General features: G+C 39.6%; 1 protein-coding gene across 1 annotated transcript in view; it reads right to left on the bottom strand.

Annotated features, from left to right (window-relative positions):
* ABLIM2 (actin binding LIM protein family member 2) overlaps positions 1-24,514 on the bottom strand; it is a 2,642,076-nt gene that overhangs the window by 2,464,792 nt on the left and 152,770 nt on the right. Inside the window, exon 2 of the mRNA XM_044062807.1 lies at positions 8,151-8,294. Within this exon, the coding sequence (XP_043918742.1) occupies positions 8,151-8,294 (144 nt within the window). The remainder of the gene's footprint in view (positions 1-8,150; positions 8,295-24,514) is intronic.

Genomic DNA, 24,514 nt, shown 5'->3' with positions numbered 1-24,514 from the left:
TTCTCAAGAAAGAATCCTTTCTGTCTATATCATGAGCTTTCAATTAATATATCCAGTTATTTTAACAATTACATAGGTTCATTCATGACTAGGGTACTGGACTACTAGGGCCTAGCTAGCCACATCCCAATTCAACAATTATTTGGCTATTTTATCCCTTTTGGACCCCCCTGTCTTGGGGCAACTGCACGTGATGATGATCCCTGGGGTGAATTCCCATCCAATTGTCAAGGTGTTCTTCTTTGAAGGTCAGGGGAGGCTCTGCTTGACACATGTATGGGCAATCTATTTCCAGAGTCAAGAGTCTCTGGGCCAGGAATCTATCCCTCAGCATGTTTTGTTTATTATGATGATAAGGTTTAGATCCCTGGGCGTGTAGCTGAGGAGGATTGGGATTTCTTATGTAGCATGTCCAACAGCTCTGGGTTTGACATATCATGCTGTGTTGATAATGCACATCCCCTCAATAAATAAACAAACTAATAAATAACTACGATGCTTTCGGCTGGCCAGCTGTGACAGCTTGTAGGAATTCTTTCCAAAGAACAAATAAAAATTTTTAATAGCAAAGAGAAGTCTAAACAAAGTAAACCTCAGTTTTCTTCAGATATAAAAAAACAAGCAGCACACAAATCCATAGAAAATCATACTGATTTATTAATAAGGCAAAACAATTATAGCTTAAAGTATAAACACATCTTAGGAGTTTAAATACAGTCTTTGACGGAAGAAAACAAGTTTTAATAGTCATATGCTAAAAAGCCACATTTTAGCTCACAGCAGTAGCAAACCCATGTAAACTCAAAACAAGACAAGAACCATAAACTACTGCAACCAAAGGCAGCCTATCCCTCCTTTTATCACTTTCCAAAACCAAAAATCCTAGTAAATGTTCCCCTGACTTGTGATCAGGATAGAAAATATTTCCAACAAGACAAAACTATGTAACATATTGGCAGGAGGAGAATTTCAGTAGCTATTATTTAATGAGTCATCTAGCTAAAATGTGTGCAAAGATAGACAGATGTCACCCTGATATCGTGTGTCACCCATCAGACCTGATCATGTGGTGATGATAATATACCCCCACCGATGTATGTCACCCTGACATACTATTTCAGGTAGTGACAATACCCCCCATTATGTGTCACACTAATATGACTCCAGCAAGATGTAATTTGAATGACTAAAACAAAATTATCTTTTATTAGAGGAATTAAATGGATTCCAGAAAGGGCAACTTTACACTCTACTTTATAGTTCTAAATAGAAATAAGAAAATTCTGGAAGCAGTAGATGCTTACGGTTAATAATCCTACTTAAGGGTTGTGGAACAAGATACTAACTGGCATTTTATTAGACTTCATCTGTCCTTGTTTTGTTGCTTTCCCTCATGCATTCCACCAAACACACAATCAAACCTTTACTTGCTCTCCTCCTTTTTTGTCTCTTATAAATTAAACATTTCCCATTAAATGGACTAATGTTTAGTAAGCATATAATTGTGACTTACTGAGTTACACAACCCTTAATTTTAAGCAAAATGGATAGTACATTTACTGTGACATGCCAGTAATAGGTGTATATTCTGCCATGGTTAAACTGTCTTGGATAAGTAAATGATGGTTGCAAATATGGAATTAACAGTCAGCTACTATAACCCAGATAATGGAAATCTACATGACTTGTTAATGTATTTTGGTATTAGCTGGTTCTAAAAAGGAAACAAAATGCAAGCATCTCTGCAAGTTGTACTGATAAATCCTTTGAGTTCTTCCAGTGCAACCAAAAATAATGAGAAAAATCTGAATTTTAGTTCAAAATCCTCTTGAGTTTTATGTTTTTCTTCATTAAAAATCAGTGTGGTAGGAACATTTTACTATGTCTGTAACTATTCAAACAATAAATTAATAATAAATAAATAGGTTCATAGGTTCATAGGTTCATACTAGGCTATCTGCCCGAGGGCATTTACAAGCCTAGCCCATAGTTTTGTGGCTTACGCCACCCCTTTAGTATGGGGAACTATACCCATTATTTTGCTGTGCTTCTGTTGAGCAGTGACACTGAGGTAATCCCTGGGGTATATCTGTGATCTCCCATCCATTGGTCAAGATTTCTCTTGAACAAGGCCAGCGAGGTGCTCTGCCTCACATATACGGGATTTTATTCCACAGCATAGTCTTTGGGTGATGAATCTATCCCTCCAGCACGTCCTATTAATAGTCCCGTGTCGAGGTTAAGTCTCCCGCCCTTGTGACTCTGACGGATCTAGATTTTTTGAGGTGAAGCATATTCATCAAATCTGGGTTTGACATGGCCTTGTATGTTAGGCAAAGGTCACCTCTGAGCAAGCGATGGCGACTGAATAGAGCTGGAGTTCTTTCAGTCGGGCAGCATAGGACAGATGTTTGAGACCCTTTATCCTTTTGGTGAGGAACTTTTGTGGCCTCTCCAGCTGCTGCAAGTGTCGGGTCAGATACATTCCGAAATTAAATTAAAAATAAAGAGAAGGGCAGATTCTTCCATCATATTCCATAAAATACATATGCCATATGTCATCTTCTTAAAATACTTTACTTGTCCAATCTGTAACTATAACACCTCTTATTTAAATCACTCTCTTTTTTCTGTAAAGCGCTAACCCTGCTTGATCCTGCAAGCTAAGAATATTACACGTGTTTAAAGACTCTATTTTGATATGCATCATGAATTCAATATGAATGTATGCTAATAATGGACTGTGCTGTTGCCTTAGCATTTTGGAACTTTCCCATCAAAGAATTCACCGATGAAGGATCTCTAACCAGTTGTTCATAGATTATAAACAAACTGCAATAAATCAACAAATTCTCTGCTCACTGTCTGAGTACTTGACTTGACTGTTACCCACAGAATTTCCACTAATATTACCTGTATTTATTTTATTTATTTATTTGCAGTTTGTTTACCAGGATGGTCCATTGGACCACAAAGAGTTCATTTTCAATGGGGTCCTGGGGAGAATAGCTCCAGCAAATACAAATACAGTAAATTTCTGAATTACAAGATTACAAAATAACAATAATTACAATGTTTACAAACAATCAGACATTATAGAAAGAAAATGCATGATAACAACAGTTACAATAAATTGGCATTTCATGGAACAAATGCATGAAAAATTCCATTATATACACATTAAGGTAGTATAAAGAATGCAAGTTCCTTCAGGAGATTATGGGCTAAAGGTGTCTATTAGCAGATATGTTTGGTAAAGAGAGAATTATAGTAGGATGAGAGCAAGAGCATTCCCACTGTGAGATTAGATGTGAGTGGAGTAGTTTTAAAGATAAAGAGACTGTTAGTGGTATGGATAAGAGGTGGCATGCTAAGCAGAGGGATAGAAGATGTTTGCCAGGAGGGCGGGCAGATTTATGTAGCTCTATTAGATTTTGGAAGTTAGATGCAGAATTGAACAATACGGTAAAAGAAACTCTGTATCTAATGTGTCTCAGTGAAGTACTGTATTGGCTAGAACCATAAAATTTTGGCAATTGTACAGAATCATCTTCTAGGAATATACACAGATGCAGATTTTTGGTACTAATTTTACTCAGACGACACACATACGACTGACCGATCTCCTTTTGTGTTTTAGTGCCTCATTGCTTCTGATCATATTTAGTATTTAGGTATGCTTAGGGTTGCTATGATCTGACTTGGGAGAAAGCCTTAGGTCCCTCACTGATATTTTTAAACATATTTCATTTATTAAAAACGAAACTGGCAATCATGCAACAGCAAGATTACTACAACATCAATCTGCTATTATTGAGCAGATATTCATAAAGGAAAGAAACTTTGTATTATTAATATAAGACAATATTTCTAATCCAATGGCATATCAGTATAGCAGACATATGTACATTTAGCTACAAGTATTTGTGAAAGTAAACTGAAATTTCCATAGTGGGGAAAAATTAACTAACAATGTTAAAGTGAATCTGCATGTGTCATGCCTGTGTACTGTCTAGTATTTTTTACAGAACGTCTGTTTTTTCTGTTTTTTTTTGCTTCATATATTTCCCCTGTCCCTCATAAAAGTTTGATTTTCTGGTAAATCACTGAGGATTACAGTCAGACAGTTATTGTAGACATTAGATTCTCATATCTATTGTCAAAAAACGCATATTGATGCACAACATATTGTTCTATCACTTTTTAAAAATGAATTAGAGTAATATTTAAAAATTGTCCCAGAGTGTGGCTCCTTGTTTCCCCACTACTTTTTGTATTTGTCTAAAATTCTTGAGTAAAGAATTTGAGAGGTGTGCTATATGTATTAGAATGTACACATTTTATTTATCAAGAATGCATCATTTTTCTACTAATGCCATATTAATGAAGTAGCTCAAAGTTTACATGCTATAAGATGCATTGGCTTAGTCCTTATCCTTTTCTAAGCTGCACAATTAATATCACACATAGGAATCTAATGTCTGTTATAACTGTCTGACTATAATCCTCAGTGATTTACCAGGGGCATGGCAAATATATGAAGCAAAAAAAAAAAAAAAAAACGGACATTCTGCAAAATACTAGACAGAAGACAAGTATGACAAACACACAATCATTTTAACATGGTCATATTTCTTGTATCAATTCTTAGTCAATATTTTTAAATTATGTCCAATTTGTTATAATTATTTAAACTGTAGATGTTTTTGTTTTATTTTTGAAGATTGCAAAATTGCTGTTCTTAAAATGTTTTGTAATAATTTGGAGTTTTTCTTTCTGCTGCCTAGACGGAAAAAGCGCTTCTACCCATTCAGACTTTCCCTGTAATCAAATGTCAATAAATAAATAAATCTGGAAAAACTATATCAAGACAGAGAAATATGTTATCTGTTACCTATAATCCCTACCTAACATGATAGTTTAAACCACTGCTGCTGCAGTTCTGCTCTAATGAAAACCAGCACAAGTCATTGACAAATGCTTATGGTAATTTCATCAATGCCTTCTCGGATATGCTGCATAATACACTTAACTCTGCTCTATGTAGACAACAAGATCATATGGTCTTCTAATGCATTAACCACTAACAACAGCTCCACTTTGACAACCCACCTCAAAGAAATTCACTCATGGTTTAACTCCTGATTTTTTGAAACCATGAACACTTGTCTCAGGTTCTTGTACTAAGGTGCACTTCACTCAGTACACCAATTTAAATAAGGAGACTTCTGGAGCAACAAAAAGATCACCTTTCCAAAAGCCACAAAATATTAAATCAACTTAACCAGTGACACAAAACCCACCACTTCAGAAAGAATGCTTATTTCAGCCTTGGGATATTTCTATTACATTTATAGCACACTGTTATGTTATATAGTTTCATAGGATGATACTAGTCTATTGGCCCAGAGGCTCTTATAAGCCTAGCCAAGAATTTTGCCCATGTTCCCTCAAAGTCAGCACCTGTTTCCCCTGTCAAGCAGGGACACAGGTGGGATCCCAGGGGTATATTTTCGGTTTTCAATCCAGTCCAGGCTCCTCTTAAAGAAGGCTAGAGAGATACTCTGCTTGACATGGAGAGGGAGTCTATTCTACAGATGGGGAGTCTTTGGGACACAAATCTATCCCGCCAACAAGTTCTATTATGTCACAGACCAGGTTAAGGCCTTGCGTTCGGGTTGTGCAAGTGGAGTTTGTCTTATGTATATGCAGCAACTTCCTCAAGGCTGGGTCTGAAATAGCCTTGTATGCCAGATGCAGGTCACCCCTGAGGAGTCTGTATGTATGTATGTATGTATGTATGTATTTATCACCCATAGCTCCTTAAAGCATTGTGATATTTTTAAACATGAATTCATTAAGCAAGTAATGTGCTAATTAATAATAGCTAATATGTGAAATGGCAGAGTATGAGAAACAAAATGACACTATAAGTGTTTGTCTAGGATGTACTGCATTGGTTATGTTAACTACTATTGACTTTGTATTCATATTTTCATAATCTACATTCACATTTTTGCAACTGAGACAGTTATAGGGTGAAATGTCACTGGGAGACAAAAATACCATAGAAATGTCCATGCATAATATGCTACATTAGAGATACTGCTACTTAGTCATTATTCCTTATGAAGAAACAAAACATTTCCAAATTTACATTAATATTGTCAAGACCAAGTGACATGCTATCTATTTCATGTTGTCATCTGAAATCTTAGATGATGCTGAAGAAAACTGCAACTGTTTTTTCAGATATAAGTTATACAGCTTAGGAGACATTGAATGTTGTTTATACTGCTGATTATTTAAACTGTGATATTTTTGCATATTTCTATAAATATCACAAAGAGCAGGTATTCTGAAGGGAACTGCTTGCTATCATATGAAAGCTCCATCTGACTGAACAAAGTGCCAGTGATTTATGTATGCTGTACAATTTCTAAGATATGAAAAGTTGTTTGTGAAAAGTCTGGATTTTTTTTTTTTGCATTATAATATATTACTATTTTATGACAAAACTATTTTATGACAAAACTATATACTGCAGTGGTGGTGCTGCTGTAGCATTGTTGCCTCAGTGTAAGACGTTGTCCTGTTCGATTCTCAGCTAGAGCGTCTTCTGTGTGGAGACATGCGTTAATGGGCGTACCTTCGTTGAAGGTTGTGCATCAGAGCTGGCAACTCAGCACGTAAAAATCTACTGCCAATCATTAGTGGACCGGAGTTCCGCTGTGCCGACCCCTAACCGGGAAAAGCCAAAAGACACAACAACAACAACAACTATTTTATGACAAAACTGAATGTGTTATGTGTGAATAATGTAGAGATACGTTTTTACTAAACAAAGCTGTTGTTTATACAGTATAATTACATTTACTGAATAAAAGATATTTACAGTTATTTTAATTGGCTTATGCTTACAACCTAATTTTTGATAAAATGCACAAGAAGTGAAAGAAGCATTTAAACAGCTAGAGGTCACACTCCATAGCATTTACGTGTGAATGAGATACAGACTTCTACACTGAATGGAGGTTGCTTTATTTGTTATTACAGGCTACTTTTTGTTGTTGTGTCTTTCGGCTTTTCCCGGTTAGGGGTCGCCACAGCGGAACTCTGGTCCGCTAATAATTGGTAGCTGATTTTTACGTGCTGAGTTACCAGTCCTGACGCACAACCTTCAATGAAGGTACGCCCATTCATGCATGTCTCCACGCAGAAGACACTCTAGCTGATAATCAAACCAGACAGCATCTTACTGTGAGGCAACAACGCTACTGAAACTGTTAAATAACACATGCAGATTTATGGTAGACTCACCGCTCCCTGAGTACCAGAGCATGACCGTTGCTAAAGTAAAACTACTTATTACCAGGTCTCCAAGTAGCCAGCAGTCCACCCATCCCCATTAATGTAGAAGGTTATTTACCTGAATATCGTCCCTGCTTTTGCTGCCTTCATAAGAATGAAACCTTTACCCACAACCTCTCGTCCTATTAACCAAAGCACTTTTTTATCTCTCTGGGGGCTGCAAACTAAGGAATGCTCTTCCAATGAACATCAGGTCTCTGCCAATATCTCATTATGTATATAAAGTAGACTGTTAACCACCATAACACAAGCACTGTGTGAAAATGTTAGAACAGATGAAAAATGACCCCACAGTCAGGGATCTGGGCAGCTCTGTCAACAACAAACCCTCCTCTGATTACCACATATCCACTATTGTAAGGAAGTCCATTTTCATCACACAGATTTTATCTAAAGTATGGCATCCAAATCCACTGATGTAATTATTCCACTTTACTTGTCTCTCATTCGGCCAATCATTCATTATAATGCCTCATTCAGTGTGTGTACCTGTTCAAGCACTTGTCACAAGACCTCAGTGCTTTCTCATTAAAATAATAAAGGTCTAAATCATAAAAACTCTGCATACCATGTTAAAGCTTTGTCTCTCTTCTCGGTATCATACAGGCTGCTAACGGCAAACATCTTGCTCCTATGAATTTTCCATCTTTAGAAAATGTACAATACCTCATATTTTTAACTACTATAAAGTGAATATTATAGGAGCTCTGTACTGGCCTTTTAAATATGGTGGATACCAGTTGTATGCTCTTGTGACTAAAACTGAAGAAAAAACTTACCTCTGCATATGAAACACTTTATGTGAAAATGTTTATTTTGCACCCTCAGGACCTCTCCTTTGCATTCTCTTCCACAGTTCTGGCACAAGATTGCAGTTCCCATGGGTTTTCCAAGGGGGCTGTCAACAGCCTTTTCAGGAGATGCTGTCAGAAGAAGGAAATAATATTAGAACAGTCACTTTTAGTGTTCACTTTCTTTAAATAAATGACAAATGATAACTGCCTTTCATCCAAAAAGTAAGGAAGGAAGCAATATTGTTAAACAAGACATATGTCCAGCAAACTAAGTAAGTGGATTATAACTCATTAATAGCTAGTTCTGGCAACTTTGCACATGTACATAATGATAAAAATATGGCTGTAGGAGGATAGTAAATAGAAAACCAAAACAATATGTATGATAAATGTACAAAGAAGTTAATGAATGGGTAGGTTTCCTTAGTCTCACTCAGTAGGCTGACTAAAGGGGTAAGAGTAAAAGCTCTGGAATATTTGCTGCAACTGGATTTAAAGTGACTATCATGCCTGAATTGAATACGCTAAAATTAATTCAGGATTATCACTATGGACCATACTGCATAGATACCTGTAGCCTTAGTGCTGCAAAGAATGCAGGTGCTGAATAGAAGATGTGATACATCAACTTACCAGATACACACACACACACACACACACACACACACACACACACACACACACACACACACACACACACACACTCACTCACTCAGTGGTTCATGTTTCATATATTTTATAGTGTATGTGTTTATCTGCTAACCACCTCTCAGATATTGAAAACATCCTAGAATGGGCATACTCTATTTTTTCTCAATACACTTTAATACTTGGGAATTTTTATTTTGACTGGTTCACCTGTTCCTCTGACTCCCCTACCAACTTTATCAAACTTTATGGCTTTACCCAACATATTTTGCAACCTATGTGCATAGATAAAGTCACCAACAAGCATTCTTTACTTGACTAGATCTTTACAAACAAATCCAAAAATAGCTATAACTCAGGTTGCCTCTCCAATTCTCTAAGTGACCACCACCCAACCTTCCTGATCAGTAAACGTACACAGGATATCAATAATATTACAAATCTATATATACATAATAAAAAACAATTCTCCCCTTCATTATTCAACACGCTTTTACATGAATGTGACTGGTCACCTTTAAAAACCCTACAACTGGATCTTGCGGTTCAGTACTTCAATAATGCTTTTCTGCAAGTACTTAATAACCTTGCTCCTTTTAGAAAAATTTGTACTACGTGCTAACAACTTCCCTGCTTATCTAAGGATACTATTCTCCTACTTAAACAGCGGGACAAAGCCTGGACTTGCTATTGCAAAGACAAAAATAACATCAATTATGTAACCTACCAACAATTCAGAAATCAGGCTGAAAAGCAAATTAGACATGACAAAAAAACTTGCTTCCAAACATGCCAACTAAAATACCAAAACAACCCCCAAAGATTCTGGCAATCAGTCAACCTCCTCCTAAACCCAGGAAAACCGTCCACTCCAGCCCCAACAATTCATTGCTCTACAGAATTTAAAAAAGACTTTATCACCTCCATCACCTCATTGCTTAACAATACCGCAAATTCTACACTTTCCAAACCACCTCCCCCAACTGACCTCAATACTCCTCCATTCTCTCTTAAACCAATCCAAACTAATTATAATCACAACCTCCTAACCAAAATAAAACCATGTACCCTTGCTGTAGACCAGTTACCGGGTGAATTTCTGAAACTCGCTGCTACATTTATCTCTTCTCATATATATATTCTAATTCACTGCTCTACCTCTGAACGGTATGTCCCACGTCTTTAGAAAATATCTCATGCCCTGCCCCTGCACAAAGGAGTGTCCTCTACTGACCTAACTATAGACCTATAGCTATACTTCCACCACTTTCCAGAATCCTAGAAAAATGCATAAGTAAACAGATATTAGACTACCTCCTAACACACAACATTCTATCTACTATTCAGCATGGTTTCCACCCCAAACATAGTACTAACACTGCTCTATTAGGTTTCACCAATACTGTAAACCACCTCAAAAACAATAACCACCCTGTTTCTGCCACCTTCCTTGATATGGCAAAAGGCTTTGACACTGTATCTCACCAAATTCTCCTCAACAAACTTGCCAATCTCTATGTCATCTCCAATACCCTACATTGGTTTCACAGCTATCTCTCCAACCGTAAACAAGCCACCATATGGGAAAATAAACTTTCACCCCTTTTAGCCATCACTGTTGGCATCCCATAAGGCTCTATTTTAGGGCCGCTTCTCTTTATTGTTTTTGCCAATGATCTTTATACTGCACCTGCACCTGCCTCTATCATTCAATATGCAGATGATGCTTCCCTTATTTGCTCCGCCCCTTCCTTAAACGAACTCAAAGAAAAATCTCTGACTGCCCTCCATAACATGGAAAAATACCTATAGGACCATCAACTCATTTTAAACCCTAACAAAACTAAACTTATGGTATTTTTCCAATTCCAGCAAAAAAAAAAAAACAACAAACACATCATACATGTCAAGCAGAGCGCCTCCTTGGCCCTCTTCAAAAGGAACCTTGACGATTGTATGGGAGATAGGAAATTCACCCCCGGGATCACATCAGTCACCCTGCTAGACAGGAGTCCAGGGAACTAAATATTGTGGGAAGAAATATCCGGGGAATTGTTTGGCTAAGCTTGTATAGGCCCTAGGGCCGATAGCCTAGTACCAATCTATGAACCTATGAACATCTCTCTATCTTCACCTTTAATGGCACAAAAACTGAACCTGTCGAACAGATAAAACTCCACTGTGTTATCCTAGACAGCAACGTAAAATTTTACAGACATACTGCATTAACAAGCAAAAAAGTCCACATAAAACTAGGAGTTCTGTGTAGGGCTAAACGATACCTATCTAATCACACTAGGAGAGCCACTGCCAGGACTCACCTCCTATCCACCCTTCTCTACTGTTCTTAGGTCTTCACAAACCTTTGTAAATCAGACATGAATAACCAGGAAGCCTTTTAGAATAAAATCGCCAAATTTGCTGCTAACCTTCCCCATAGATTTCACTATTGCATAGCTATACAAAAGCTAAACTGGATCGAACTCCCAAACTTATTCACCCTCAACCAGTTAAGTGTAGCCCACTCTGTTATGCATAAATCTGACTACTGCCCAGCCCTAGCTGACCTTGTTCAACCCTATACTAATCTTACCTCATAGTAAAGAAAAACACACCAATAGTCCCCCAAAGGGAACAAGGAATTCTCCCCAAACAACAAAAAAATCACGAAGCACTGCTGTAGCTGCCACCCTATACTAATCTTACCTCACTCAGATCTGCTGATAAAATCTTGCTCAAAGTTATCAAAACCCACAACTTCCACGGCGAGTCTCTATATAGCTACGCCATAGCCAAATCTTGGAATTCCCTACCCCAGCACCTACTATCTATTCCTAACACTTATAACTTCAAACAACTCCTTACAAAATATTTTTCAAATCACTGGTTATGCTCCTGCACTTCCTCTGGCTAAGCAGATTCCTTACCCCGCTCTTGTCTTCTTTTATTTCCCCCTCACTCCTGCTCTTGACGTCTCTTACTCTTCCCCTCTCTCTTACTGCTCTCATCTGCATTACTCAGCCATCCAACTTCAAAAATAAATAAATAAATAAAAATTTTAGTTTACTAGATCACATTTTTTTACTTTTATTTTAAGTAGCTTTTTTTCTTTACTTACACTTATGTGTACATGATGATCATTATTGTACTATTTATTGTGTTGTACTTGCTAGAAACTGTATGTACGTTTCCATGCAATTTTACTTGCATTTTTTGTATCTGTACTTGGGAGCTTTTCTCCCCAGTTCTTTGCTGAAAACAGGCTTTGTTTTTGCTCAGTCGGACACTACCCAGTTATCAAATGTAAATAAATAAATATAAATAAATAAATAAAGTGTGTGTGTGTGTGTGTGTGTGTGTGTGTGTGTGTGTGTGTGTGTGTGTTTGTTTGTTTATCTCTGTGTGTTTGCGTGCATATGTATATGTACAATTCCCCTCTCCCTGTTACCTCAGATTGAGTTTGCAAGTTAAAGAAGGTAGAGGCTACTTCTGGTCAAACAACCTAAGAGAACTGGATGGTGAAATCCACTAGAAACTACAGGAGGAGGAAGGAGGGAGGGTCATAATGACTGAACGAGGATCAACAATACAGATGGAATGTTGGAATGTTATGGTAAGACATAACTTCTTTATCTGATATTGTTAATCCTCGTTCATTCCTTACGCATGGGACAGAGTCCCTAGCTACCTCCATTCCTGGGAGGCTCTCATGGAAGGAAATTCCTGAGCACCATAGAACCGAAAGATGCTCTTTCCCTGGAGGCCAAATCCAATTTGTAATGATTGATGAAGGTATGAGGCGTAGCCCAAGTTGCAGCTGCACAGATGTCATGTAAAGAAGCTCTGGCATGGAAGGCAGCAGACGTTGCCAAAGACCTTGTTGAATGAACTTTCATGGTAGTAGGCAACAAGATATTATGTTGTGTGTAAATAAAGGTCACACAGTCCTTCAACCATCTAGCTAATGTGACCTTAGCAACAGCAGATCCTTATCTAGGTCCAGAAAAGGCCAAAAATAACTGGTCAGATTTACGAAAGAGTTTAGTCCTGTTTAAGTAAAAATGGATTTGCCTGTGTATATCTAGGGTATGTAGGCAATACTCTCCTCTGTTTGAATGGTTGGGAAAGAAAACTGGCAATTCAATGGCATGATTAATGGACATTTCAGAGATCACTTTAGGCAGAAATGACGGATTAGTTCTCAGAGACATTCTATCTCTATGAAAAAATCAAGTATAAACTCTTGATACATAAAGATTGAAGTTCAGAAATATGTCTGACAGAAGTAATAGCAACCAAAAACAAGGTTTTCCATGACAAATACTTGAGGTCGCAAGAAGGGGCTGGTTCGAAAGGTGCCTTTGTCAGAGCTTATAGAACTAATGATCAATCCCATGGTTGAATACGCTCTCTAAAAGGTGGTTTTAGATGATTCACACCTTTTATGAAGGTCTTGCACAATTTATGGGACATAAGAGAGGAATCTTGGACACCCTCATGAAAATTAGAAATTGCAGCCAAATGAACCCTAATGGTAGACCCGATTGAAACAGGTCGGCCAGATAGTCTAATATTATCAACACTGGTGCTGAAAAGGGGTCTACTTGTTTATCTTTCAGCCAACAGGTAAATCTTTTCCACTTGCTCAGGTAAGTAATTCTAGTGGAAGACTTATGAGAAGCAATGAGAATATCACATACTGGTAAAGAAAGATCACTCTGCCTGGCAATCAAGGGAACTGGAGTAGTCAAGCCATTAGCTTCAGGCTGTTCAGTTTGGGATGAATCAGGTTCTGTGGGTGTGAGATCAACTCCGGGGTTGGATGGAGAATCCATTGTCAATCTAGTAGGTGAGGCCAAAGGAAGGGGAACCAAATCTGTCAAGGCCAATATGTTGCTATGAGGATCACCTTGCTCTTCAACCGCCGGGCTTTCTTCAGAAACTGGGGAATGAGGGGAAAGGGTGGAAATGTGTAAAGAAGACCCGAGGGCCAATCGTGGACTAGAGTGTCCCTGGGTGACTGTCCTGGAGGGGGAATCAGGGCGAAGTTGTTGGTCAGGGATGCAAAGAGGTTGCAGCAAGCACGGCCCCAGCAGTGGAACATTTCCGCCACTATCAAGGGATTCAGGGACCACCCGTAAGGTTGAAGAATGCACCTGCTGAGTCTGTCTGCTATCACATTGGAACTCCCAGGAATGTGCGTTGCTAGAAGAAAATGGTTTGTAGCCATTGCCCATTGCCATATCCTCATGGCCTCTCGACAAAGGGGGTAAGATTTGGTTCCACCTTGCTTGTTTATGCACACACACACACACACACACACACACACACACACACACACACACACACACACACACACAGACTCACACACACACACACACACACACACACACACACACACACACACACACACACACACACACACACACACACACACACAAAACCAACGAGGATGAATTGTGGCTTTCCAACATGGACTTTTTTTTCTAAGAATGCAAGGATCACTAATCACTATAAAAAGAGTGGAGCTTAAAGGAGTCTGCTCTCATAAACTGTCGAGAAACTGTTTTGTACCTACTTAGCTTGTCTTGCTTTTGTTTGCAGATCAGGTACACCATTTTTAAATCTGGCCAAGACAACAGCAACTGTGGCACACATTGGCATTGCGCCCCTGCCATTTCCATACCTACACTCCATATATGGGTTGTGTACCCCACAACTGTTTCTGTGACCAGTGGAACCTACATCTCTGTGAATGCAACTTACAAGAAAAAAACATCCTTCATCCAAAGGGCATTTAACTCATTAATGAACGTTCTCAAACAGCAAAAACTATTCTAATTATCTAATTACCACTCTGACAAAATCCCAGCTCTTCAACAGCTTATACAATCTGAACCTTGAGATCTAGCACCCTAAATCACCTAGACGTCATCAAGCATAACAACGAGACAGAGAAATCTGTCTATAAACACTCTATATCAAAACTATGGAACTCCCTTCCTGCCTAACTAATATCCAATAATTCTACCACTCAATACAAACACCTTCTTAAAACTCACTTTAGGAACAACAGGCTATGCTCCTGTCTCACCCCAGGATAAAAACCTGGAGTCTACATATCTCCCATACTCTAAATCAACAAAAGGCATTTCACTGTAATATTCTACATATACTATGTAACTGTCATCCCTTAAACTACTCAGTTACTTTGTGTAATTCTTTAGAAATTAAAAGCATCGGACTGTCATGATAGGTCAGTACCAACAACTTTTTTTATCTTCTAACTGTAGAGTGGATTCTATATATAACATGTCATGTTCAGAATGTATCATGTAATCTCTTCCCTAAGTTGTCATGTTTACCTCTAAATTATCTTTGTCAGTGTTAATATGTTAACTTCCTCAACATAAATATCTGTCTTTGTGAATTTGTCAGTTTATGTAATTGGAGCTTTTCTCACTGGGCTTCCGCTGAAAATAGACCTGTGTCCAGTCGGAGTTTCCCGGTTAACAAATGTAAAATAAAATAAAATAAAACAAAAATCTAACTACTGCAAGTGCTAGTCCAATATTAGCATATGTATTTTTTGTAAGTGGTCTCAGTACACAAAGCTAAGGACAATAGTTGCAAAAACAACCACAGAGGTTCCAAACACGGGAAATACAATCTTTGCTTTGTTTTGTTACTTCTTTTATTCTAAAAAATATAAACTGGTAAGCGCTTTCACAGATACAAACAATGCTTCATCAGACCAATAAAAGAAGTAACAAAACAAAGCAAAGATCGTATTTGCCTTGTTTGGAAGCTCTGTGGTTGTTTTTGCTGCTATAATTCTTTTCCTTTGTGGTTCCTTTATCAGAAACAAGGTCTCTGTTGTATCCCATAAGGACAATAGTTGCCTAAATTACCCCCTACTCTAGTCACCTCCCCAGCATACGTTCTATACATATAGTTCTTACTTTTCTCTGCACTTCTATCTTCCTATGTTTGTACAAAGGTTTTTTTTTTTTTTTACTTACCTCTGTTCCTTGTTTTGTGATTGATTTTTAAAACACTATCTCACGAGGTGGTTCTGTTACCCTGTAGTTTTTGTTACCCTATCCACTGCTAATTCCTTCCCTAAGTCCCTCCTCCCTCACCTAACATCTGGAGAAAATGTACTTGGGTATCTCAGAGTTTCGGGTGCCATTTTTAAATCTGGCCAAGACAACAGCAACTCTTGCACACCTTGGCGTTGTGCCCTTGCCATGTAAATAAACAGTCTTTTATTTTTTTTCCCTGTCCATAATTACATTATGGCCTCTTCATTATACGGATTGATGTGTTACTTATCGCTTCAGCAAGCACCTTGTTAATCAGGACAGGAAGATCACTCACCTAATTATTGGAATACTGAAACTGTATGACATAGGATGCAGTAATTGTTTGTATGATATGCATGCTGTTTACAGATACGGCTTGTTGCTAAGAATGAACAAAGTCAGAAGTATTAGCCATCTGCTAGTAGTCTGAAGTGTCTTTCCTTTTTCACTTTTCAATGATAAACTGCTATCAGGGCCAAAAGGAATTATGTTAACACCTGTATACTTATTTAATTGTCCTGGAGAGTTCTTTTGCTTATTTTGTTATGTACAGATGTACTGCTATGAAACCTGATTGTGTATGTCTAAGTATTCCGCAAGCAGCTGGTCCAAATGCCTGTTTTGATTTGAAATGATTTTCTGTTGTTTAGTATGCTAGGAGGAAAACTTGGAGAAGATATCTGCTTATGCTTATTTAAAGACTCTACTCTCTTCCTCCTACTACTCTTTCCTTCACTTTAACAATCTGTTTTCCCTCTTTTTACAGTTACATACCTACACTGCATATATGGGTTGTGTACACCCCCAACTGTTTCTGTTACCAGTAGAACCTACAGCTCTGTGAATGCAACTTACAAGGAAAAAACATCCTCCATCAAAAGGGCATTTAACTCATTAATGTAGATCTTCAAACAGCAAAAACTATTCAAGTTATCTAACTATTGCAAGTGCCGGTCCAATACTAGCATATGTATTTTCTTTGTAAGTGGTCTCGATACACAATGCTAAGAACAACAGTTGACTAAATTACCCCCTACTCTATTTACCTGTCCAGCATAAGTTCTACACATATAGTTCTTATCTCACAAAGTGGTGCCTGCTCCATTCACCGTCGCTACGCTCAGGCTCACTCCGCTCCCTTACTCTACGCCCATTCCCACCACCTCCACTTACCCCACATTTATTCTTAACTTACCACTCCCTCAACCCAAACCAAGCTATCACATAGAGCTATCAATAAAGCATACAACATTCTGTACCACAGCCGACCTAACCTACTCATACTAGTATCAAACCATCCACCTAACTAACCTGCTTCACTAAAATGTCCATCTACATAAACTCAAGAAAACAAACACATAATGTTCCCATCCAACCTCTGCCACAATACAGCACACTATTATATATTCATACGGTTACTCTGGTACTCCTAACAATAACCAGACACGCCTCCTCATACCAAACTTAACTAGATGTACCATTCCCAACCTATTCTACATCTTCCCACTACCCACAAAAAGTTAAACCTATCAACATCACTATCACCTGCTCTATCCTTAACACCAAAGCCTTTCATTGTGCATGCTACTCACTACTGCCTCACCCCAACATCCAAAAATGTAATTAAAAATACGACAGGTAAATAGTAAAAATTATAAAGACCTTGGTTAGCATAGCATCCAAGCTAACACTCAGTGGGGACATTCACCCAAACCCAGGCCCTAGCACTAATCTAACAACAAATCCTCAAGCTACATATAACCACACCCAACCAATGATAATCTCCCACAGAAACAAAGCTGATACCTTACTATTAAAAATAAATAATAGACATATCACTGACAAAGTCCATGAACTGTATGCCAACCTCTCTCTATACTCACCTGATATTGTATTAATCACAGAAACATGGCTTAAACCCAGTGTTGACAACAACAAGATTCTCCCTCCAGGATATAATATAATACAATTTGCCAAGACAGAATAGGCAAAAGAGGGGGCGGTATAGCATTACGCTTTAAAAAAAAAAAAGTTATGTCTTACCATAACGTTCCATCTGTATTGTTAATCCTCGTTCGGTCATTATGCACGGGGTATTGGTTCCAAGCTCGGAACCGAGCCAGCCATTTTCCAAGCTAGCATCAGCTTCAAACTCTCGAGCTAAACACTTACCCACAATTCCCCTCTCCCTGTTACCTCAGATTGAGTTTGCAAGTTAAAGAAGGTAGAGGCTACCTCTGGTCAAACAACCTAAGAGAACTGGATGGTGAAATCCACTAGAAACTACAGGAGGAGGAAGGAGGGAGGGTCGTAATGACTGAACGAGGATCAACAATACAGATGGAATGTTATGGTAAGACATAACTTCTTTATCTGATATTGTTAATCCTCGTTCATTCCTTACGCATGGGACAGAGTCCCCAGCTACCTACATTCCTGGGAGGCTCTCATGGAAGGAAATTCCTGAGCACCATAGAACCGAAAGATGCTCTTTCCCTGGAGGCCAAATCCAATTTGTAATGATTGATGAAGGTATGAGGCGTAGCCCAAGTTGCAGCTGCACAGATGTCATGTAAAGAAGCTCTGGCATGGAAGGCAGCAGACGTTGCCAAAGACCTTGTTGAATGAGCTTTCATGGTAGTAGGCAACGAGATATTATGTTGTGTGTAAATAAAGGTCACACAGTCCTTCAACCATCTAGCTAATGTGACCTTAGCAACAGCAGATCCTTATCTAGGTCCAGAAAAGGCCAAAAATAACTGGTCAGATTTACGAAAGAGTTTAGTCCTGTTTAAGTAAAAATGGATTTGCCTGTGTATATCTAGGGTATGTAGGCAATACTCTCCTCTATTTGAATGGTTGGGAAAGAAAACTGGCAATTCAATGGCATGATTAATGGACATTTCAGAGATCACTTTAGGCAGAAATGACGGATTAGTTCTCAGAGACATTCTATCTCTATGAAAAAATCAAGTATAAACTCTTGATACATAAAGATTGAAGTTCAGAAATATGTCTGACAGAAGTAATAGCAACCAAAAAACAAGGTTTTCCATGACAAATACTTGAGGTCACAAGAAGAGGCTGGTTCGAAAGGTGCCTTTGTCAGAGCTTATAGAACTAATGATCAATCCCATGGTTGAATACGCTCTCTAAAAGGTGGTTTTAGATGATTCACACCTTTTATGAAGGTCTTGCACAATTTATGGGACATAAGAGAGGAATCTTGGACACCCTCATGAAAATTAGAAATTGCAGCCAAATGAACCCTAATGGTAGACCCGATTGAAACAGGTCGGCCAGATAGTCTAATATTATCAACACTGGTGCTGAAAAGGGGTCTACTTGTTTATCTTTCAGCCAACAGGTAAATCTTTTCCACTTGCTCAGATAAGTAATTCTAGTGGAAGACTTATGAGAAGCAATGAGAATATAACATACTGGTAAAGAAAGATCACTCTGCCTGGCAATCAAGGGAACTGGAGTAGTCAAGCCATTAGCTTCAGGCTGTTCAGTTTGGGATGAATCAGGTTCTGTGGGTGTGAGATCAACTCCGGGGTTGGATGGAGAATCCATGGTCAATCTAGTAGGTGAGGCCAAAGGAAGGGGAACCAAATCTGTCAAGGCCAATATGGTGCTATGAGGATCACCTTGCTCTTCAACCGCCGGGCTTTCTTCAGAAACTGGGGAATGAGAGGAAAGGGTGGAAATGTGTAAAGAAGACCCGAGGGCCAATCGTGGACTAGAGTGTCCCTGGGTGACTGTCCCGGAGGGGGAATCAGGGCGAAGTTGTTGGTCAGGGATGCAAAGAGGTTGCAGCAAGCACGGCCCCAGCAGTGGAACATTTCCGCCACTATCAAGGGATTCAGGGACCACCCGTAAGGTTGAAGAATGCACCTGCTGAGTCTGTCTGCTATCACATTGGAACTCCCAGGAATGTGCGTTGCTAGAAGAAAATGGTTTGTAGCCATTGCCCATTGCCATATCCTCATGGCCTCTCGACAAAGGGGGTAAGATTTGGTTCCACCTTGCTTGTTGATATACCAGACCACCACCATGTTGTCTGATTGAATCACAATTGTCCCAGACGGCAGCAGGGGATGGCATGCTTGCAACGCTAGAAGCACCGCCTTCAGCTCTAGAACATTTATATGCAGATGGGCCTCCAGTTGGGACCAAGTGCCTAGGACTGTCTGTCCCTGACAGAGCCCCCCCACCCCATCGAGGAGGCGTCCGTGGTCACTGTGGCCTTGGGTTGCTGGGGGGAGAAGGGGCGAGACCATTGTGAGAGATTGTGTGTCATCCACCAATTTAAATCCTGTTTGCACCTGTGGGTTACTCGAATCATGGCTGAAAGAGGATGCTGAAAGGGATACCATTGGGTGTGCAGTAGCCATTGTAGGAGCTTCATGTGAAACCTGGCCAGGGGAACAATGGTGATGGAGGCTGCCATGGAACCCAACAGTTGTAGAACCGAGTGAGCCGTTAATTTTTCCTTTGAAAGGATTGGAATTAGTTGTTGCTTTACCCTTAAAATTCTGTGCTCTGGAATAGCAGCTCTGCAATTATTTGTGTCCAAGATAACCCCTATGAATTCTGTTGACTGAGATGGGGTGAGATTGGATTTCTGCCAGTTTATGGTTATGCCTAGCCTTTGAGCAGCGAGGAGAGAGTATGCCAGGGCTTTTTCCAGTAGATGTCTGGTGGGGGCGGAAATGAGCCAGTCGTCTAGGTATGGAAACACCTGGAATCCTTGAAGTCGCAAGTGAGCTGTGACGACTGCCATGCACTTTGTGAACACTCTGGGGGCTGTAGAGAGTCCGAAGGGCAGTACTCTGAACTGGTAGTGACTGACTCCTGCTTGGAAGCGAAGAAATCTTCTTGATGGCCTGTCCACCTTTATGTGGTAGTACGCATCTTGAAGATCTATAGACCACATCCAATCATCTTTTTCCAAAAGCAGGAGGATAGACTGTATTGTGACCATCTGGACTTTTTGTACTCTCACAAACTTGTTCAATACACTGAGATCCAAAATTGGTCTCCAGTCCCCGGTTTTCTGTGGCACCAAAAATAGTCTTGAGTAGAATCCGGATCCTATCTGGTCTGGAGGGACTATCTGGATGACTCTTTTTCTGTAACAACATATATACAGGTTTTGAGGTGGTTTTAATATTGTTTTCTACCTACTTTGATCTTAATTAATACTTATTAAGTTTAATTGATGATTAATTAGTGATTTAAATACAGCATTATGGGTGAGTGTAATTTATTCTGAAGAAGTTTGCTCACTAGGCAAATGAAAAGCGCTTTAAATAAATCTTGATCCTGAAATTATTCTACCCTGGTGGTTCTTGCGTGGTTACTGACCAGTGAATTTTGTAACATCTACAATGACTGTTGGACTCTCCCAGCTGGTCCCAGTGTTTGTTTTAATAGTGACTTGTGGTGTTTTTCATCTTTTCCCAGTATGGCATCTGATTCTGTTACTGAACCAGCTAGCGAGTTCCCCAACGGCACACCTGAGCTACTTAGATCGAGTTCGCCAGGTAGCAATAACCAACTTTTAAAGTCTCCTAACACTCAACCTTCAAAGCCTCCTGATTCTCAAAATATTAATTTAAAATCATTGGACATGCTGCTGAGCAAAATCGATTCAATGTTGCACAGAATCGATTTATTAGAAAAGGCACAATGTGCTAAATCTACTCTGCACTCAAAGACGAACTCAGTTATTAATTGTATAACAGCATCCGGTGCCCTGAATTTAGTGCCTGGCAACATATTCAACAATAATGGAGTTGATGGCAGCCCAAGCGCACACGTCCCATTGAGGAACGCTACGATTCCGCTAGAGACTGAAAATTTACCAAACCCAGTTAACCGGGTTTCTACTAATTCTAACAGCGTGTCTTCAACCATCGGATCTGTAGTGGCAGGTGGAACCGATGACAATGCAGGAAGGCAGAGGAGAATTCCAGCTCCTGATTTTAATGTTAACCTGCAACATGTAGCAGCAGGTTTGATTGAGGACAATGTAGAAAGGCAGAGGAGAATTCCGGCTACTGGTTTCAACGCGAACCAGCAACAGAACGCTCTGGATTTATCGTTGAATCAACAGGGTTCTGGATATTTTGGGCATGACAATTTGCCCAGTTTACCACCTTTGGATGTCAGAGCAAAGAATACATTATCTAAAACTTTTGGTGCTTTGCCATTGAACACTGGTCGACCCTTTGAGGGTAACCTTGCTACAAGTATGAGCTGCCAACAAGAAGGTTCCAGTTCCAATCTAACTGTTACAGGGAATATTAGGTCACAGCCTCTGGTGAGTAACAATAACTTTGTGAATTACCCTGACTTAGCCAATTGGGTTTGTGTTAATCCATCGTTCAACCCTGAAACAGTAACTGCACCTCTTCAGCGTATCACCTCTGAACCTGACATTTCTAGTAACTTAAAAGCACTGGACAATATTATGCTTAAAATTAAAAAGTTACAGCTGGAAATTGCATATTTTAATGAATGTTTAGTTCGAAAAATTGTGCCAAAGGGTTTGAGACATTTTCAATACCCAACTGGGTTGGTTGCTAATTCTGTATTTCATCAGGAATTGATTTCCATGTATGACAGGCATGGTTTTGAGTTGCTTAATGCAATGATTAAACATTATACACTACAAGTTGACGAACTTAACGCGGAAGCAACTGTGTTGGATAATGCAATTAAAGCTGATTCTGTTTTTGATAGGTATAGGTTTGACTATGCCAGACTGTTTAGTAGTATAGACAGTTATTTAGTTAAATTAAAATCTGTGAAGGTTAAAAAACTGGATAGGGATTCCAAAGCGTATAGGGAAGGGGCTGCCTATCCTAATCCTCCTTTAGGGCAAACTTGGAGGACTAATACTCAACCTCATAATACCACTTCTAATCACAATGCTCCCTCTAACATTGTTGAAAGTGTTTTTTCTAACAACAATTCTGAAGCTAATACTCAGGAGGACTTCCCTTTGACCAACGATCATATGCCATTGGTTGAATTACGTAGAAGTGAGAGGATACAGAATAGAAATAACCTTAATTCAAACAACAATGTTAATTCACAGGAGAATTTTTTAGGAGCGAGACCCAAAACCCAACGCCAATGGTTGAATCAACCAAACCAGAGGAGAACCAACCGGTAGTATCCTCGATCCCTAATCTTCAGTTTTCTACCATACATGCAAACATCTCCAACGCCCAAGTGAGAACTGCTCTCTCCAAAGCAAAAAACACAGCATCCATGGGACCTGATGGTGTCCCTGGCTGTGTGCTCCACGAACTCAATGAGGAATTAAACCCACAGCTAGGACAGCTGTTTAATCATAGTCTTACCTCTGGATACACTCCAGGGGTGGCGCACTGCAACTGTGGTCCCACTTCACAAAGGCGGTGCCTCCACCGACCCTGGAAATTACCGGCCCATTAGCTTGACAAGCCTTATCTGCAAAGCCATGGAGAGGATCATAATGGACCTCATAAATAAAGACATAGGGAATTTGCAGACTTTGGATCCATCCCAGTTTGGCTTTGTCAAAGGCAGATCATGCCTTCTAAACTTGGTTGACTTTTTGAAACAGTCACCAAAGCCATTGATGAGGAAAGGCAGTCCATACAGCCTACCTCGATCTGGCGAAGGCCTTTGATACAATACCCCACTCGGGTATCATTGAAAAACTCATCAGCTTAAATGTTAACCCATACATCACAAGATGGGTTGCAAACTGGCTGAGTGACAGAACCCACAGGGTCAGAGTTGCTGGCGCCATGTCAGACTCAAAGCCTGTCACAAGTGGTGTACCACAGGGCTCAGTCCTGGGCCCACTCTTGTTTGGCATCTACTTAGTACAAGCAAACACAGGAGGGTTATGGCTGACAAAGTTTGCAGATGACTGCAAACTGGGCCATAGTAGAAAACACATCTGACACAGATATCCTTCAGAAGGGTCTCACAGAAGCGGATAACTGGTGCCAGAGCCATGGCCTAAAGTTAAATGCCAAAAATGCATAGTCATACCCTTGGGAAAAACAAGGTTACCCTAGCTACCAAATAGGTGGCAATCCACTGAGTACAGAAGAAGTTATCAGGGACCTGGGGACCCAGGTTGATAGTAGTCTGTCATTCGACACCCATGTAGCTAAAGTAGTTAGGAAGACCTTCTACATTGCCCACCTTATCATGAAGGGATTCTCATCTAGATCAAGGAGGTCATAGTCTCCCTATACTCATCACTCATCAGACCAATGATTGAGTACAATGCCCCATTCGAATGTATCTGACCCGACACTTGCAGCAGCTGGAGAGGCCACAAAGTTCCTCACCAAAAGGATAAAGGGTCTCAAACATCTGTCCTATGCTGCCCGACTGAAAGAACTCCAGCTCTATTCAGTCCACACGCTGCTCAGAGGTGACCTTTGCCTAACATACAAGGCCATGTCAAACCCAGATTTGATGAATATGCTTCACCTCAAAAATCTAGATCCGTCAGAGCCACAAGGGGGAGACTTAAACCTCGACACGGCTATTAATAGGACGTGCTGGAGGGATAGATTCATCACCCAAAGACTCCCTATG

The sequence above is a fragment of the Protopterus annectens genome, chromosome 2.part1 (genome assembly GCF_019279795.1).
Source record: "Protopterus annectens isolate FY-2018-M chromosome 2.part1, PAN1.0, whole genome shotgun sequence".
Lineage (NCBI taxonomy): Eukaryota > Metazoa > Chordata > Ceratodontiformes > Protopteridae > Protopterus > Protopterus annectens.
This window is presented reverse-complemented; position numbering and strand designations above follow the sequence as displayed.